At 38.5% G+C, this 20,508-nt stretch overlaps 1 protein-coding gene across 1 annotated transcript in view; it reads right to left on the reverse strand.

Moving 5' to 3' along the window:
• Positions 1-3,329: 3,329 nt before the first annotated feature.
• The window catches only part of ZCCHC2 (zinc finger, CCHC domain containing 2), a 28,338-nt gene continuing 11,159 nt past the window's right edge, over positions 3,330-20,508 (reverse strand). The window contains exons 5-13 of the mRNA XM_009885265.1: positions 20,172-20,266; positions 16,839-16,922; positions 15,014-15,071; positions 12,136-12,271; positions 10,617-10,681; positions 9,623-9,717; positions 6,919-7,047; positions 4,689-6,197; positions 3,330-3,700 (exon numbers count right to left, since the gene is read on the reverse strand). Of these exons, the coding sequence (XP_009883567.1) occupies positions 3,633-3,700; positions 4,689-6,197; positions 6,919-7,047; positions 9,623-9,717; positions 10,617-10,681; positions 12,136-12,271; positions 15,014-15,071; positions 16,839-16,922; positions 20,172-20,266 (2,239 nt within the window). The 3' untranslated portion in view covers positions 3,330-3,632. The remainder of the gene's footprint in view (positions 3,701-4,688; positions 6,198-6,918; positions 7,048-9,622; positions 9,718-10,616; positions 10,682-12,135; positions 12,272-15,013; positions 15,072-16,838; positions 16,923-20,171; positions 20,267-20,508) is intronic.

A 20,508-nucleotide genomic window follows, 5' to 3' on the forward strand; every position in this document is an offset into this window, starting at 1 on the left:
GTTTCGCAATTCTCAGCGTACCTTTCTGCACATTTTACTTTCCACCTACCCTGGCATGACACGTATGCCCTCTGTTCCTTCACCTCTTCGGTAGCAACAGCTAAGTCACGATCTAGGTGTTAGGCCATCACTGCCACCCTAAGGTGGCTCAGCTGGGAAAACGAGGCCATCTGTTCACTCCTAAGCAAGCAGTGTGCATCATCGCACTCCCTTACGCTCTCATCTTTGCCATCCTTTCCACGTCCACCTCATTGTTCATTTTTTCTTCCAGCTTTAGCAACCAAACTGTTTGTACAAACAACAGGTTTCCAGCTGCAGCAGCACTGCAGCGGGCAATACAAAACAGGAGCAGCGCAGTACTCGGCAGTCACTCCCGGACAACCCAGACAGCTGCTCGGGCCAACTGGCTACTGGGATTTTCTCATTTATCTTTAGGGCATTCAACTGTTTCCAAGCCACTTGGTGGGAGAGAGAACCTCTCTCCTGAACTGCAGTTGTAGTTGAACTCGATGGCCCAGACAGCAGTGGTGCAGCCAAAGAGGACAGCTAGGTATGAGTGCTGTTAGGTCTCCAGCAGAACAAGCATCAGAAGGATGAGGCATGTTATACTGTTTGCTGTGCCAGAGGGTATGCATTTTAAAATTATTAAATTGATAGATCCAACTAGGATCTATTAAAGTCAGGGTTGCCTGCAGCATGCAGGCAAACAACAGTAGCAGCAACTCAGATGGCACAGTAAGTGGCTGATTTCATTTTCAGAGCAATACGATAATTCACAAATTCCTTGGCCAGATGCGTGCACTCCCTTGTGTCCAGGGATGGGACACAAGGCACTTGCAGAAATGGAAGCTGTACGATGATGTTTGCATGACACCCGGGCTCAACACCCCCCCTGTTGCTATGGGAGTTGCCTGAAGAACCGAGGCTGGGTTTAGTGGCAACTCTGAGCCTTCTCATCAGGTTCGTTGGTTTCTCAGGAAGTAGGTTGTTCCGGGGAGTAAGCTGGGATAAGGATCTAAGTCTGCGGTCCTCAGCTCTCTCGATAAGCTGCTGCTAAGCAGTGGGAATTAGAAGCACTGTCTATACAGTAAAGTAAGGTGACAGAGTAATTAGTACACTTCTTCTCAGTACTACCGGAGTACATCCAGGTACTACATGCCCATCAGACCCTTCAGCTGTAATTGCACATTCCTAAGCTTCCTCCCTACTACTGGCAACTCCTGTTGTCCTTCCATCTATTTTAGCAGATGGAAGAAAGATCTCACTTTCCAGTCACTACATGACTAGCACACACGTTATTTGCACTGCGGTCAAAAACAAAAAAAAAAAAAAAAAAAAGCATGTTTAAACTGGGTTTTAGCCCAAATCCAGGAGCCATCAGAATATAAAACAGGCTTAAATGTTTTCAAACAGCTTAGTTCACAGTCCTGGGTCTATCACACAAGGTCATCCTTTCTCCCCAGGTATCTATCTTAAAGAAATTTAAATCAAGAGACAGTATTCCCGACTTCAGATACAAGACTGACCTTACCTTAAGTCAAACACTCTCAAGCTCTGTCTTAGAAGTGACAAATTCCAACCAAAATGATAGCTTGCCAAAACCTGCCGCAACCCCATCCCTACACCGAGGGCAGAGCATCACGCTTATTTCGCTGTTCTCAGTGATAAAGGACAGTACTTGCACACAGGTTCTTTTTTTTTTTTTTCTTTTTTTTATTGCTGTTAATTCAAGGAAAAAGGTTGCATAAAATCCAATCTCTTCTAGAAATATAAGTGACCTTTCCAGTACATTTCAAATATCAAAGTATATGGTAAACATACAAATAAAGAGAAGGTAACATACCTCCTATTTACAGTACAGTATTTTAAATCATAAAATAAGTTCCATAAAGTACAACTGGCAGGTAATTCACAATACAAGTCCATTGGTGGTTTAACACCCTCACTTCAACTCAAACGCAGTTCATTCATTTCAAGTGGTCCAAAAATACCCAGATCAAATAAAAATTTTAATCAAAATAATTTTCATTTACTACTTAAACTTTTTTTTTTTTTAAATTAAAGCTTTCATCTACCTCCCTCCCCAATCCCCCCCTCCAAGAAAAAAGTTTCAAAATGTACACTGGTGCTATAAATATAAATGCTACCTATGAAGAAATGTAGTAATCAAGCTTTTTTTCTTCAAGTTTTTTGTTTGTTTAGCAATTTATTAGACGGCTGAACCAAAGATTGATTTTATTTCATCCCTCTACCGGACACCAGAACTGATTTTAAGAAAAAACATTTCTGCCATGAACTGTGAGGAATGCCAAACCTTATGGATATACAGTGGTAGTTGTTCATCGGTGTTGAATGCAGCAGTCAAAAAATACACTCATCTTCCAGATAACCTCAGTGCACTTTAGGAAATCAAATATTACCTGGAAGCAATTTAGTACATATATTGGCTTTTAAAAATAAAATAAAAAATACAGCAGCATTAAACTTACTTACTCATGATACTGACATGATTAATACCATCTTAACACTCATTTCAGTCTTTCACATTATACCGTAATTACGCATAGTGGTAAATTGTTATAAAATAGTGACTTTGCTATTTGGTAGACAGGTTCTAATACTAATACCTGACTATTTTGTAGAAAACCATAGCTTTTGTTCAGTTTGAAATAAAACATTTACATTCTAAGTACAATGCAACACTGTAATAGTTCAGGAAAAAAATATTCAATCAAGTAATGTTCATTCTGTGTTGACACAATGTAGAATAGCTTTAAAAAAGGAAAAAATGCCGTCAACTTTCATTACAAATGCAAACACACTGAGTACAACATTCATACCATTTTTTTCACCTTTGTTGCTGAACATACAGGCTAAAAAGCTACAATGGAAGAAAAATCTCTCAATTTAAGCTCGTTCATTTTTCTAAATCTGTTCCAGTCCACACAGTTTCAGCCCCTTCCTGCTCTATGTATTTTCATTTATTTGGGACTCAAGAGCTGTGTATATGTATTATTATGAGATATAGTACACATACAATAATATTGTGTGTTCCTTTGGACTCTCCTAATAGGACATTTGAACATCTCCCCTCAATTCATGAGCATTAATTTGGAGTACGGGCAGGGTCTGTATGAACTGCCAAACACTCATGCAAGTCCAACGAATCCACGTGGACAAACAGGGAAAGAAAATAAAACAGCAGCATAAGGAGAACAGGGAGGGAGGGAAGGAGATTGTGGTGGGGAACATGACCAAGTTTCTTCTTTCACCATATGGCTGCTCCACCAGTGATGTCAGAGGTCAGAGGACTTTTTTTAAAAAAAAAAAAAATGCAGTAAACATTGCACATGTCTCAAGTCTTCAGTGCAAAAGCATGGTTCGAATGCTCTTTTTGATTGTTTGGCTGTGTGTTTGAATTACATGCATTACGCAAGCCTTTTGTAGAACCAGGAGGAGACCAGGGACTCAGCTTTCTTCTTTTGAATGGAACAGAGGTGCAAAAGCAATGAAAAATTCCAAAAGAATATAGAACCGGGAATGTCCCAAAACACAAGACCAACCCCCGCCTCCCACACACACCTTCCCCCAGTTCCCCAAGCTTCAGTTTAAGTAGGCAATGTTTACTTGTTTCAGTCTGCAGAATCCAAGGTATCATTGGAAGGGGGAGGGGGAGGTGCGTATCTCAGTCTGTAAGTGCCTAAAACAGGAAAAAGAACTACTAAGTCACTGCTCACAATTAAAATGGATTACAAAACCACTACAAGGTATCAAAATGGACATGCTCTTCAAAAGGCACTATCATCCTCCAGTCCTTTTAAAGTAGGTCCTAAGATTTTATACTACTTTCTTTCATCTGCTTGCTAAAACTGTAAGTTTAAAAAAGATACAAATCATAGATATAGGACTTTACCTTTACCAGAAAAATGCAAAGAAAAGACGACCCCCATCAAGGTTTGTCTTTTCCATTCCAGTCTGACCACACAAGTAAAGTCAGAATGGGCACAGGCCAAGAATCGAAAGTAGTTCATGCTCTATGCAAACAGTGCATTTCCCCCATTCTTCTGGATGTGGAGAGGAATGGCATATAAGACTGAAGCCATTCCTTTGATTTTTAGTTCCAATTGGCTTCTGCCTTTTTGCTGCAACTTGTCTGAAAAGTTAAAGCATGTTTCATTTATGTATTGCGTGATGGGGCACAGAAGGATTGTTGATTGTGCAAAGGTAAGCTTTAAAAAAGTTAAACTATCAAATGGCCAGTCTGTTGGGTTTTTTTAAATTCTCACAATTTTAAGAATCCAAGTTCATATCATAGACAGTAATTGATACCTTTCACTTTTTGCCAATGGATTCTCTCCACAAAAACACTGAGTGGGAATGGAAAAATTGAAACAACATGCAAGTCTCAACATAATGCCAAAAACAAACCAGTGAAAAAAGAATGACAGCTCCGAATCATTCCCATTTTCAACTTCACACTATGAACCCCGTTCCCTTGCACTGTTCTACAAAATTTTCAGGCAGAGGTAACATACTTTGCAGTTTTAGAGCAGGTCACTAGTGCACAACCATTTACACAAAACATACACACGCACAACCTTTCTGCAAGACCAGAAACAGCACATTCAGAAAGGTAAAGAGAAACTGCTAAACTCAAAAGCAAGTCCTTTGGGAGTTATCATGATTACCTTGTTGACTGGCCTCCATGGATGACTGCTTACAGTCCTGCGCATAGTGTCCACTTACACCACAATTGTAACATGAAACGTTTCCATTCTTCTTGGGTCCCGACCCATTTGTGTTGGCAACTACGTTAGGTGCTGGATATACAGGATAGAACCTCCCAAATCCTGCCATCTGCTGCATACCATAGTTGGCTTGGCTCCCCATCACTGGGTCATGCATAAGCCCGTTTGCATATGGAGACTGAGGCAGGAAGAAAGGAAGTTGTGTTCCATTGCTTTGATGTGCTTGATTGAGGTAGCTGCCATTGCAAAGGGATGGCAGAGTGAAGAAAGATGGAACTCTGTAGACTTGTCCATGAAGTGGGTTATGATAAAAATAGCTATTAATCTGAAGGCTTCCATTGGTCCCACAGCTACACCTACGTCCGCAAGAACCACAAGGACCAGATCCTAACTGCTGCGGAGGTAACATTGTCCCGTTAGTGTTATTATTTCCAACAGCGTTTATGTAGGATGTGCTGTCACTCTGTGCAGTGCTGTGTGTTAAAGCAGGGCTCGGGCTAGGGGCAGGGCCTGGCGTATGCGTAGGTATTGCAGGAGGAACAGTGGACTGGACCTGACCAACACCTAAACCAGCTGACTGAGGTGGTGAGGAAGTCGCTACAGTGTTTAGCACATTTGTATTCTGGTTGGGCAACACACTGGTAGCATGAGGACTGCCTGGCAAAGCGTATGAAGCTGGTGGAGGTGGCGGTGCTGCTGTGGAGAGACCAGCTGCTGGAAGAACTACCTTCAGATTGGTAGGCTGAGGGATTGCTCCTGGGTTTCCCTCAATGTGAGGCACCATTTGATTCAGTCCTACCACCTGGGATGCAGGCTTTGTGATGGGATCTGTAGTAGGAACTGGGGATCCTGGGAAACTACCTGGATTGTGGACTGGGATAAAGGCAGTATTTGGTGATCCAATACTTAAGTTTCCTGTCGGTTGCTGCGGTCCATTAACTGTGCAACTTTCCGATGATCCCTGTGGAGAGGGCATTTTCAATCTATGTATTGCCAAATGCAAAGCAGGGCTGCCAGGCTGGACAGAATGTGGAAGGAAAGTGGATGGGACTGGCAAAGGAGAAGCCATCAGCTCAAGGCGTTTCTCAGGTTCACCAGAGGTCACTGGGCCCATTCCACCAGGAGGTGAATTTGCAGACTCTCTCACTGGCGAGACAGCAACAGGCGTGGTAACAAGCATTCCCATGGTTTTACCATCTGCAGATATGGGTGGCGGGACAACTGCTTCAGGCTTTTGGGCAGCACTGTGCATCACACAGTGTAAGGCAGGCATGAAGGAAATATGCTGAAACTTTGCATTCAAAGGATCTTCTGAAAGGCTTCCATTTTCATTGTTCACTGAAGAGATCTGAGCAGATGATTTGTTCATATTTGATGAACTGACAGCACTGTAGCCTGTAAACCTGGTTGTATTTTGATTCCCAGAGTCCTCAGAATTGCTGTCTGTATCTGCGGAGACAAAAACATTTGTCAGTCAGACGAACCAATCTGAAACAATACAGTCATGCCCTGGACTCATTTACCCATATAAAACTTCCTAAGTTTGATGACGGAAATGATAGTTATGTCTTCCTGAATCAGAATAACTTTTGAGATTATTTTCATTCATCCGAATGAAAATCCTAGCATTCATCAAGCTAGGCCAACCTCTATCACTTGCCTGCATCAAACTGCCCGACTAGCTACTGTGTCTTTGACTTGTGTATATCTGCAAATGCGAAGAGTAGGACATAGACCGAGTTAGGAATTTGCATCTACCTAGAAAGACATTAACACAGCTTACTCAAATGTGGAAGGAACGGCCAGTTAAACTGCCAATAAAAAAAGAAGGACCTCTCAGACATGCCACATATTTCAATATAAAACCAGTCCCTTTCATGCCAAAGTTTTTCCCATTACCATACTGCTGAAATTTCTCAAGACAGCTATGCCACAGTGGTCAGAAAACTACTACACGTATGTAGTAATCTAAAACTCCATGGCATTTAAACAGTCCTGCTACTTGCTAGAAGCCTTCAAACCATCCAGTCATAAAACCCACAAAGCAAAATGTGTTCTGTGGCTAATTCAGAAATAAAAGCAGCTAATAAAGCTGAGAAACTAATTAAAATTAATATAAGAGATTAGTCTAGGAACACAGACGTTCATGCACACTCTCCATAAATACAACCTCTGTCTTTTTCTTCTTCACTATCAAAGCTTTCCCTCCCATCATGTCGTGGACTAGAAGGAGAACTGTAACTTTCAGATGATGTTTCTCCACATGTATCATGACCAGATCCAGCGTCCAAATTCAGATCTAAAAATAAAAATTGGCATTTTTATTTTTAATCTCAGTATATGGAAGTGAGGTTATTTTGGTTTGCTCACATCTCACACTAGTTCAGGTTTTTGTTTGTTCCTACTTAATTGTATCTGTCCCCTGTATTCCTAACATTCCCACTCCCAGCAGTCAGGACTGGTCCCTAAATTTGTCATGACTGAATGCTTGGTGTTAAAGGTGGTGACACTGAGAAGTCACATTTATGCAAAGTAGTGAAAAGAATGATCTTCCTTAATAAATTTTGTGATGCTTACACCAAATTGTACTACAATAATAATTCCCTCTGAATGGTAGCCATCAAACATCCCATTCGAAGAGATGCAATACTCCTTGGTCATACCAGCAAAGGCAGAAAGCTAACTCAGCAGGCAACATCCAAATAATACACCTTTTTACACTTAGATCTTCTGGAACAGGCTTTAAGCAAACTTTTTCTTTAAACAGTTTTTGCTGGTAAAGAGGTGAACTAAGAAAGTGTAAAATTGTTTTCTAAACAATTCCGAATGGGATCATGGGAAACTTATTTGCTGGAAAACAGCTTTCAGGGTGGGTTTAGATCCTATTAGTGAATTCAGGTAGGTAGCTAGTATGCTCTGGCTTTCAGGTTCAGCCTCAGAGGTGAAGATCAAGACAGGAGAGTCCAAAGGATGCACCCTCTCTCAAAATATATGCCAGGCACTAGCTTCAAGGAAACACCAACCCCCAACACCTTCGTTGGCAAAACTCCAGCACAAAAATTAGAACGCTATTATTTATTTTATTAATTCTAATAAATTATTACTTTATCCCAACTGGCAATAGCAATAATAAATGAATAAGTCATCAAAAGATGCCTTAATGCTTCAATTCTTGAAATAATTTCCTGGATTAAACTTGTAATTGGTCAAATTATTTTAATAAGTGTTTTGAATACCTAATATAACCCTGGAGTAGCAGTGTCAACCTCACATCACTGAAAGCAAGCATCTAAATTACTAGTGACACAGTATCAAGTCTTCAAATTTGCAAGTGTAACTAACTGATGACTCAGAAAAGCTAAAAATAGGGACGAAAAAATGGAAGAAAACATGATGCAGTTAAGAGTTACTGACTCAAAAATATAGCATTTCAAACCAAACCTAGATATGTAAAGCTAGGCAGAGATTCAGACATGAAATTTTTTCTTTAGACTGTGTCTCCAATAGGGTATCTCAAAAGACATTTTGAAGTTTGTACACAAACGCACAGGTAAAAAGCTCATCTCTGAGCAGGACTTAATTGCTTCCAGTTTCTGTGGGTTGCAATTTGTCCTTGAAGTGGTCTTAACCAGCCAACAGTATCAGACAGGCAGTTTCACATCTGTAGAGCACTGGGCAGTGAGCTGGCAAAACCCCTAAGGCAAAGCATTCCCTATTTAACTTGGCACTACGTCACACAATTGCACCACCTCTTAAAGTTATCGTCAGTTCATAGAACATCAGTGCGTTTTGCCTGACAGCAAGAACAGTAATCAATCCCAAGTGTATACGGCAAAGCTCTCCTGTAGAGTATGTTTTCTGCCTGTACAGCCCTTAGCCATAACTTTCTAAAATTGTCCTGGTTTTGCTAAGTTTGTGAACCGTGAATTCTTAGTTTTAGTCAAATACTGTTTGTAGAAGGTAACAAAAACTGGAATGGGATCCCCCTGGAACTCTCAACAGTGAGAAGTGGTGAGAAGAAAGAAAGCAAGCTTAATCAAGACTGTACCCCAAGTGGAAGCAAGACAAGGCACTTTTGTAAGAGTCCTTTCAACACTTATCCCAATTAGGTGATTTAGAAAAAGGTAAATTCTTTGTCAACTTTCTGTCACGAGACCCAAGTATATGAGAGGCAAGGTCGCAACTGATCTTATGAGCTTAGCAAACATCAAGATGGCAAAGTCAACAGGTAACATAGCCCTTCAGAAATCTGTAATAAAGCTTGGAGACTCAATTTACTAAAGGAACACAAATATCTTTTTGTCTTATGACTGACTGATGTACGTAAGTCCTGGCCTAGAGACTAGATTTTGCTGGATTACCCAAAGTTGAAAACCCTGTTAGGACAGCATACGCAGTTCTGTGTTGTAGCTCAGTAGTCACTACAGTTCACCAATGGTTCGCACCATAGGGTTTTTATACAGATTCCTCATGGGTCATTCCACTACAGCTGAAGAAACAAGTGAGCTGCAAACAAAACGCTAATGACGAGACACTGGACCTCCACACACTCGGACTGCTAAATTTCATATAGAAGTAGCCCAACATCAACTGTTTCTGCAACTACTACTCCACATAAGGCAACTCGCGGAGACTATACTAGGATTTTTCCAGTTATGAGTGAAAAGAGACATACCCTAAGCCAATTGCATGCAGAAGACCGTGTCTAGCACATTCAATACTGCAAGTCAAAGCACGGACTAGACAGCCCACATGCTGACTTGCACCAAACCAGATTTCAGACTTGTAATTTCCCCTTTACAGCAGAACAATGAATAAATCAGAAAAGCTGGAAATTCTGTTTCTTACAAACAGCATGGGAAAAAACACCTTACCTTTTGCTGTACCTGTACGGATGTGCTGTGATGCTGCAACTCTAACTCCATTAGTCCTATTATTCAACCGGCAGTCAGTTTTCTTTGCTTTCTCCCTGTGTAAATAATTTCCATGTTTTTTTTTCCCAAATGCATGGGCCCAAATAACCAACCATGAATGAACATATAATGCCACTGTAAACAAAGGCAGTGACTCCAGGCCAGAAATGTGTATTTAATAGATATAACGACAAATGTAGCTAATAAACAAATAGGTAAAGGCTGCTAGTGCAATATACCAGGAACTAAACTGCAAGCAGTGTTACTTAACATTATGAATAAAGATCTAAAAAATAGAATACACAAAAATAGAACTGCTGCAGCTAATTCTAAAGTTGTCTCTGAAAGCTGATGCGTGTAATGCAGCCATACACCAGACTAGTATAAAAGCAGATGGCTACGGAGTAACAAAATAACAGAAAGTCAAATTGGAAGTAGGCAGAGTATTAGATAAGGGTGGAAGTGTTTTCACCTCCTCGCAGTGCAGGATTGTGTAGCCCAAAGGAAGTTCTGAAGCCCTCTGATGTGCAAATTATCTTCAATAAAACATTTCAGCAAGTTACCACCCACTGCATAATGTTAAAGGTTGCTGTCAATCCTTATTTAATTTTCAGTGTTTTCTGGACAGCTTTACACCTTTTAACTTTTAAATAATTATAACGTGAAAAAAAGGCAATTCACTATCAGTTAAGAACCTACTTCTACTCCTTCATCTTTTTGCTAAATGACAACTGACATTTTGAGAAATGAACACATTCAATTACATTCTATTTTTCAAGTTACTTCTTTTCAGAAGGATTATAAGGATTTTTTTTTGACTGGCTTCACACTATGCCAGATCTTGTTCCACAATAGTGAAAAAAAAAAAAAAGCACCGAATTGATTGTAGACTCTGTTTATCAGAGTGAATGCATTGCACTTTCTTTCTGGATTACTGGTTACATTGGAAACCTACTTTTCCAGCTGTGGCTTTCCTTTCTTCTTGCTTACTGTAGACAGACTTCGTTTTTCTGTTGTATGCTAGACAGAAAATACAAAGATGCCAGTGAAACAACAAAATTTGTGTCACGAAACCCAACAAAAAAACCTCTTCTAGACTGATCGGTCCGTGATCCCAAGACTAGTGAGCTCACAAGTGCTATAAGCATACAAATAACTACTTGTACAGTGCATTCAGGCCTTTAGAATAATGCATGTTATCTTGCATTTATGCTATTATCAGCAAAATACTCGGGAAATTACTACTTGCAAATATTCTGAAGATATCAATCAAATTATTGTTTACATGCTGTCATTCCTCTTGAGGATAAAAACAAACGTGTTTCATCACATACCCACTAAAAGGCTAATCAGAAGACTTAAGAGACTACAGAATTTATTTATTTATTTAAGTGGAATTATTTGATGGTTGGGGGGTGGGAAGTACATGTAGCAAATTATCTTTACATAGTGACAAAGCATGTACCCAGCCTTAAACTGGAGGCTGCTGTGAAACTAAACTCTGGAATACAACCCAGAAGCACATAAGAAAAGACATAGCATCTGCATAGTTCTTTAAGTATACTATTACTAGCTGATAGTAATATTTCATTTTTGTCAGTGAAGTAAAATTTATGAAAATTCCGCAATAATCTCTGTCCAAATATGCTGTATTTGGACATCCTTTAAATAGGAAGTCACTTTTCCTCTGCTTTAGTATATTAATTTTCTTCTTTACTCAAGCGTGCAATATTTGAAGCTTTGATGCAGTCTACCATTTAATCTTTAGAAGCAAATCTCAATTCATTACTCTGCTTTGTGAAATAAGGAAACTGTTTTTGTTTGGCTTGCTATTCCCCACATAATAATAAATAGCCAAATTCTGCATGTAGAGTAAGTAATATTAAGCAATTCTCACATTCAAGGTTTTTTAGATGCAAGCAGTGAGCAACCTTCCTTCCCCCAATTTCAGTAGATGATTTTATTTATAAGTATTCTTCTCAGCTATACTCACACCAAAATTGGCCACTGAAGAGAAGCAAATCTCACAAGAATTGTATATACACCTAGCTATTAACCTTTTTCAACAAAGATTAATACTTAATATGGTTTAGTTATTAATACAGCTTTTAGTTTCTTCCTTGCAATAACATAGAAATTCCCCAGGCGTTCTGAAATTCTCTCTGACGACAATATGTTACAATAACAGGAAAGTGTCTGATTAGAAATGAACATTAGACTTTTCAGATTACTTATATCCTACTGGGAAATTTTATTTACAAATTCATAAACAAAATATGCAACTTTATGAGACAGTGGTAATTAATTATGAGGGTTTTTCTAACCAAGATAAGTCAGTAGCAACTTGAACTTTGACACTTATTTGTACAATGTAGCAGGAATCTTCACCTTCTAAAGCTAAATCTAATCGTGTGTAGTGGACAGTCTTCTCAAGTGTCTCAGAATATCGCTCTCAAGAAAAAGCAGCAACGCACCTGGTCAAGTAGGTTTGTACAGTGCTCTGGGTGCTGCTGGACAATACAGCTTTTTCTTCTCCAGTCCACTACCCCATTTTGCTCAGAGTGCTGTATGTTAAGGCTATCCAGTGAAGAACATTTTGCACTGCTAGTGCTGCTGAAAAGAAAAAACGAAAGTTATGCCGATGCAAACAAGCTTGCAGGCTTTTCCTGACAACATACCCATTTCTGCATCATGTTGGGAAACTGCAGTATTTTGCTTTCAGAAAACCCTAGAAATCCTCCAGAGATTTAAAAGACATAAATTATAGGAGTTCTTGTGCTCTATAGTTATACTAATGATCTGAACATAATTGGAGTTCGTTTTTCCATTTGTCTACTATAATTTGACGCAAAACTCAGAACAACAGAATTTGTAGAAAACAGTACTTGATAAGAGTTTCCATGGATATTTCTGCACACAAAGTCTTTTTGTTTGCTTTTTTCATATCAGACATTGGGATATGTTCCAGATAGAAATGTATTCTGAATTAATCTTCTTTCTTCCTTATCATTAATGACAAAACTGGAATTACTTTGTAATCCTTACTTCAGAATTCATGAGACACTTAAGAAAAGAAGTGCATGGCTACCTACAGATCGTACTTTAGCTGTGTGTGTTTGAATTTCAAAACAGACATCTTACTTTGTATTTTTTACCTTCAGGATTGCTAGCTTTGAGTAGTGCTGGAAAAGAAGAGTTGCATTTGGCACTTACTCTGGACCTTATAATGCCTACCACTGAAGCGTCCCTTAACAGCAGCCGGTCAGAAGCAATATTAAACTATGTTTGAGAGCACTGGTCAACAAAGTCTGATGGAAAAACAGTAAGACTTCTGACAGGGTCAGTAGGGCACAGGGACCTATAAACTTTTCCTCTATTGTCCAAAACAATGCCCTACTCCTGACCGGACGCCAAAAAAAAAAAAAAAAAGAAAAAAATAAAATAATAATAAAAAAAGAAGTTAACACTTTTAAATTCGTATCAAAATTCTGATAATTGGAACTGCCTTTTAATTCACGGCCGTTGGCAAGCTGCATCATGAAGGTTACTGCAATATGAAATGATACTCAGTTCTCATGATGGCAGAAATCTAGCTCACTCCAAAGCACAAGACATGCTCATGCTCCAGTAGGTACTTACCAAATACCTCTGGAAATAATTGCTCAAACTACTTAAAAGATTTACAATAGAATATTTTAAAAATAGTTTAAGAAAATGGCAAGAACCCAAGAAGGTCTCAAAATACAGACATCAGCCCATGACTGCAGGGATATAAACAAGGTCACTTTAGAAACTTCAGCCGAATGGAGTTAAGTGAATCCACTGCCAAATTTACAGTCATTTCATTTAAGCTGTAATACTACTAAATTTTTTATTTCATATGTCCTATTTCATTCCTACCAGTAATTTTTGGACCTTTTCAAGATAAAGGCTGCCATACTGAATAAAAACGAAAGGCAGACAGATGTAATGTACAAGTTTTCCTGAAATGTACCAATGCTACTTGAGATTAACTGCTTTTGACTCTAGACAGTTTTATACATATATAAAAGAGAAAAGATTCATTCACCACAATTTCATTAGAATCCATAAGATCTAGAATCTGCAGGCACAGATTAAGAAGACAGACACATAATGTGAACAGGAGAAGACTATCAGACCTCTAGTAGCCAAGTAGTAAACACATTTTCCCCTCTTAAACAAACAGAAAATAATAGCTAGCAAGAGGAGTTTCTATCATGGACATTTGTGGAAAGGCCTGTCCCTGTCTTTCCTACCTGAAAGACAGATCTTAAACTACAGTTGGTTTTAATATACTTTATTATACAATGAATAATAAAAATACTTTTTTTTATTAGTAACTATATGCCAGTAAGTTTGGATCCCACTCTTACGACCTTGTAGTAGGCTGTATATCCACTGGTATAATCAGAGATTTTGTCAAGATGACATTCTCTTCTTGAAGAAATGTAAGTTAAGAGTAAGTAGAGGGTCAAAAAACAAAACAGAAACAAACCACTAAGTTGTCCAATTGGTCATTTCACAAGAATCTTGTCTAAGATTTGTGAACTTCAACCAACATCGTTTTGTGCTATGTTTATATTCGGATTATTGTAATTCCAGGTAATTTCCCCCCCTCAAGATAAATACATTTTACAGATAAAACAACACAAAACAGAACTGTAAACCACAATAAATTTTGTATCCACTTTTTCTCTTAATATAGTTAAGTATTGCACAACTATGTTCAAACATATCTAAAGTTTCAGATCGAAATACATTAATAGGTGAATTCACATTACATACTTCATGTGTCTGAAAGCATATATAAACTACTTTAATATGGTTAAGAAATGCTCCCACTCACAGTGGACATAAACCAGCAAGGTATACATGCTTTTGCTGCTAAGCAAGGGAAGGAATGGACTACCTTCTCCTATAAGGCCGTCTTTGCAGCTACTGAAGAAAAGCTTAAAATCAATAGCACCGGAATTTTTCAATATATGCATGGGCGTGTGTGCACATAGGAAAAATACATGCAATACAAATTTATGTTACTCAGCTTATAAACACAAATCAAAACATCAACTCAAGTAGTGAAGATTCACAAAATTTGGGAGAGTTCCAAATGACCTAGACCTACAGATTTAGAAATAATATCTTTTGAAATATTTTTCTAATACAAAGTTAATAATGCCCCCCAAAACAATACAAAATAAAACAAGAACACCCCATCCCAAACAAACAAAACCCGCACAAACAAGCTTCAATCTAGAAGGAAACACATACTCTCAAAGCACTAACAAATGAAGTTCAGAAATGTAGCATGGTCACATAACATCCTATACCTACTTGGCAACAGGACTTTTTCCGTTATGTTTCTTGTGAACTGCTGTGTGTTGCATTACATCTGGAAAAAAAAACAAACCACCAGAGCATAATTTCAATAGAAATTCCTATTTCCTCTTTTAGATCGATCCAACAAATTCATCTTTCCATCACTACCACACGCTTAGCGGAAGACATCTCTGTTAAATAGACTAGGCTTAATTTACTGTGCTGAAATTAACAGGTGTTGCATAAAGATCAGATCAGTTTGTACAGACAGTGTATAATCAAGTGTCTTTACCCTCAATTTCACACAAGAATGATACAGAAAAATAGCAACTATAACAACCGTTTATATTTGCCCACCTCTATATTTAAACATAAGGAGTAAATGCGTGACTGAGTATCATGCAGTATGACAGGATGGAGAGAGAAGAAAGGATTCAGTCAGAAGAGTACAGAATTTTTAAATTTTTTCTGAAATGCTAAAATCTATCTCAAAACTATGTCACACATTCTGAATAGTGAATTAAGACCAGTTTTACACAGAAGTATTGCACTCCGCAAGCAAAGCTTTACAAATTACATGTGCTGTAAAAAGAAATACTGCCTCAAACAGGGAACAAGAACTTTAGAGACATGGTCTACCCTTTTCTTGAAGGCAACTGTTAAATTTTAACAAAAGCAACTCTTCTCAATTCCAACTGTTGAAGTTCTTAGCCTTCTTGGTAGCTATCATTCTGCCTGAACTCCTCTCAATGCTACACATAAGGCCAAATTATAATTTGGAAAAAGGAAAAAATAAAAAATACCATTTTTAAACTTCTGGTAGCACTTCATTAAAATGGCACAAGAGGTGTTCTGACATGCATTTGTAGTTTCATCAGGTGAACAGAATTTTTTTTTTGAAAGACCAGTATATAAAACAATATTTGAGCAATTTCCAAATATATGGTAAATTTACTTGGTGCGTTCCAAACTCTACAGAATAATATGGTAATTAATTTTTTTAAATAAGAAAAAGCTGTCTAAACTGCATATGTGGATTATTGATTGCACATAAGATCAACCGCAAACTTCTTATTAGTTATTAATGTGTAACATGGTAAGAGTGGTGTCATTCTGTGAAAGGTATTGTAAGTGTTCAGTGGTCCACGTTCATTTATCAGTCCCATTTCTCCTCCTTTCCACCTACCAGAAGCTTATACTTGTTCCTACTGAAAACAAATGCAAAACTGGCTTGCCATTCCTTTCAGAATGAAATGACTGACCGGCCACTAGGCTGCTGCTTCCACATGTGAACTGTTTTTGAGGTATTTGGAAAACACCAGCTTTCAGACTGTAATCAATGCTCCCTACAGTCCTAAAACAGTCCTTATTAACAGTCCAGAGTATAAAAGCAGCATAGGTTAAGAATAAGAAGAGGAAAACTTGAACATCCTCTCTGTGTAAAACAAAGCTAGACAAATTTGGCACATTTAATGCAAAACAGTCTCCAACCCTTGAATCGCTGCACTCAACTTCTAACTCTGGTAACTGAAGAATGGGTAAAGACATTAAAAGCTACAAACAACATTGGCTCAAGTAAATTGTAAAGTGTATCTTCCTGGTTGCTCAACACAGCTGTGAACTTCTGACTCTGAGCTATCTATGAACACTCCCACTCCTTGGATTATACAGCAACCTCCTAAGGAAATTGCTGAAAGAATACAAAAATTCTTCATTCACATAGCAGATTTCATTCAAATCTCTCAGCTTTGTACCAATGAAGAAATCAGTCAACTGTGTGATTTCCAGAACTGTGTGGTAAAATTTCTCAGAGAAGAACCACCTGTGAGTACACAACTACCTTCCTCCTGACTTGAAGCTTCTGAACTGTCCTCCTTGAAGTGTTCTGGTGCCTTAACCGTCTTCAAAGAGGGTTGTAAGTTACCTGCAGAGAATAAAGTTTACGTAGTAACTTTATAGATCTTGAACAACTAGACAGTTCCTGAATGCTTGCACTAAGGTGGAAGCTAGGGAAATGGAAGACTGAACTTACTGGTTTGTGTGTGGCAATAATCGAACATCATCTCATTCAAAGCAGGCCATCTCCAAGAATAAAAGGCTCTATGGAGATACTTTTGTTTTGAAAAGAGTGTGCAAAACAATTTTAAAGCTATGGTGCACTTTCAAAAGGTGGGATTGTGATTATAGTATTAGAAATATCCCTATTATCCTGCACTTCCGATTTTTTTTTATAATCTTTTTTGTGTTACAGCAGGAAATGGGAGGAGACCAAGGATAGTTACTAGAAGTTACACTCCTCCATTGTCAAATCATTCACCTGCCGAAAGAGACCTCATTTGGGCTAAAGTCTCCTAGTGCCTTTAACACAGTCTTCACACACCCTTTTTGCCTGGATGGAAAAAGAAGTGGCAATAATTATAGTTTTGTGGCAAAAATACCAATGCCATGCTCTAAAAAAGGACTAAATTTGGTAATGAATCTACCTTTAGGAGTCTACTCTTCCCCTCTCAAAAAGTTCCAAGCTAGTGCAGGTAAAAGTATCTGAAAGCTGTCGCTTAAGAGCTTGAAACATGGATAGGAAGATACTTCCGAATATTGTCTGCACTGAACATACGAAGCCCCCAGAGATCATGCTCCAATAAAGTCTGTTGGAATCAAAAGTCTACTCCAGCATGAAAAAGTGTCTAAAATAATGTTATGAACCAGGAGGGAGCTAATTGATTTCCTCCTTAATGGAACCATGGCAGCATAATTACGTTTACTGAATATATTATTTAGTGTAAGATCCCAACTATTATTTAAGGTATAGGGACCCTTCACTGAACACAGAATTTATTTCCACGCATAGATTTTACTAAAACTATACCCTTCAGAAAGAGTGAATATTTTTGTATTTCCATGAAGAGATATTTTCATCCCCAACTCTAAATAATGACTGAAGACTAATTTAAATCACAACTGCTTTGTCTGCCAATTAATTCTGCACAACCATTAGAGAACTAAGAGATTTTTCTTAAAGATACGCTTCCCCCCTCCCCCTACACTGTCATCACATTCAAAATATGCCACCATGGGCTAACCTGCAATTGCAAGTATTACCAGGATTTCAGGAATCCCAAACAAGAAACCTAGAAAAACACAGAGGCCACCTGTGGTGAACTAGCCCAGGCAAGTCATCCAGTCCCCCTTCTCAAAAGAAAAACAACTATGCTTAGATTTACCACACTACTTGTCTTCACAAAACTTTTCCTTAATATCTAACTCAATGTCAGGGTCCTGAAGCACACCAAGGGGCTTTGCAATCTCTTCCAAGGGCTCTCCCAAGGGCTTCACCTGCCTGTGCTCAACATCCAATCTGATACAGTTCAGTTCTGCAATTTTGGGTGAGACTGCTGGAAAAAGAATGGGCAGAGGCCTCATCTGGGGCCTCCATCCTTTGACTTGGGAGTCACATTTGAGCTCAGGCCCTTGCCTGGGCTGCACTGCAGCCATGACCATGCCTGGCCATGTACCTCGCTGATCCTGTTCTTAACCCTGACCTACTCACTTGTTTTTTTCTGCCTTGACCTCAGACCTGCCTCACTGCTTTGGACCTGTCTGCTTGACCTTGGTCCTTGCCTGTCCCTGGTCTTAATCTTCCTCATAGCAAGTTAAGCCCAGTGCCTTCTGTCTTATCCATCAGAGAGAACAGATCATCCTCTTTACATTATGACTCTTTGGTATTGGAAGACTTAAGTCATCTCCCATTGGAGTTTTTCCTCCTCTCTGCTAAACAATTAAGTTCTTCATCCCATCTGTAAAGCATTCTAGACCTGACAAATCCTCATGAACTTTGGCGTCCCCAATAATTTATTATCATACAAATTATCCTCCATTGATGATCACATTATAATCTGTAAGACTTCCTACAGAATTGACATTTGTCCATTTTACTCTTCTAATCTACCTACCCCTGCAGATCATTTCTGCCCTGCACTAACCCCGTCAAGTCCATTGTGATGGAACCAGGCACTGGATCTTTTTCAGACCGTTTCAAATTATAATCATGCACAACAATGCATCTCCAAATTTTTCCCACCCAGAGGTAGTATAAAAACTAAAATATGCATACCCTGCGCAGTGCGCCTATCATTAACATGAATCTTTCTGAACTTTGAAAACTCTTTACTCCCCATGCAGCCTTTCATTACAACAGAGATGTCAGAATTTTCACAGCAGTAAGTTCCAGCCAGTTTCACAACCATCCTAGATCTCATCAGTGTAACTTTTTAGTGAAAACTGCCATGTAAGAACATCCTAAGTGTTACTAAAAAATAAAAAAATCACAAAATGACCTAGAGCTTCTACCCTACTCACAAGGCCTATATCTCATCATGGAAAGAATACATTTGTCACAGATCACACCCATCATTTCAAATTAAAGTCAGCTGTCATGCTTCTATTTTCTTCCAAGTGCATATGAGCCGTGTGTTTGAAAACTGCAACTTATCCAATTCCTTACTAAGGTCTTCTGCAACTTCTGAGGCAATGGCCTCACAGTACTGCTTTAACTGTCATGTTGTATAACATGCACTGAAAGAAGAAAAGATTCAACAGAAACAAAGAGCACATCCTAAGGCATCCATACAGAGAAGCTAAGCTTAGGTTGTACAATTTGCAATACACAAGTAGGTAAGAGGTCCACAAAGGAAATCTCTGCAATGCACATACTTTGAACAGGATTCTGTATGTTCTGAAATTAGGACCATCCCACTATTTATGTACTACGTATACCCAAAATTAATCTTAGTTTAAATAACAAGACAAACGCTTCATGTCCAAAAGAAACCAAATAAAAAACAGAGGTGATTTTCTAGGTCAGCTCAAGCTTTTTGTTCCAAAGTTTAAGATTTCTTAAAAGTCCCAAACTGTTGCACATACTCAATTCATAATTTCCAATTTTAACAGCATGATGGTACAGAGGAGAAGAAAGAAAGACAGAAAGAAAAGTTGCTGCTACGTAGCATGTTCCCACTGTCAAAAGCATGAGTATATGCTGAAGCGACTATTCATTGGCAAGGAGTTCAAACATGACCAGTGGAAACATAATTATAAAAGCATAATTAGGCATCACAGGAAGAACAGCTTTTTATAGACTTTCTGTTACGTAAAACAGTATTAGGGTATTTCTTACTGTGAGTGTGCAAAGATTCTGATGAAATTGATTGGAAGAAGTTGTACACTCTCTGATTCTGCAGAAAAGCTTGCGATGTATTTGAAAATAGCTGCCTGAAATTTAAGTGAGAGTTTGTTAAACTGTAAGTAATATTCCACGGGAAGAATATAAAAATTTACTACAGTACCATTTAAGAGCAAAGTGGGCAGTTCTTAAGAAGTCCAAACACTTCAACTTGCACATTCAGCATAAACAATGCTAAATGCTACTTTTGAGCTTTATTGTGCAGTGCTAGTGTAAGGTCAGAGTACACAGCCAGTACAAGAAACTAGTATGATGATTTTTTTTTTTAATT

The sequence above is a fragment of the Charadrius vociferus genome, unplaced genomic scaffold, assembly GCF_000708025.1.
Source record: "Charadrius vociferus isolate BGI_N301 unplaced genomic scaffold, ASM70802v2 scaffold565, whole genome shotgun sequence".
Taxonomy (NCBI): domain Eukaryota; kingdom Metazoa; phylum Chordata; class Aves; order Charadriiformes; family Charadriidae; genus Charadrius; species Charadrius vociferus.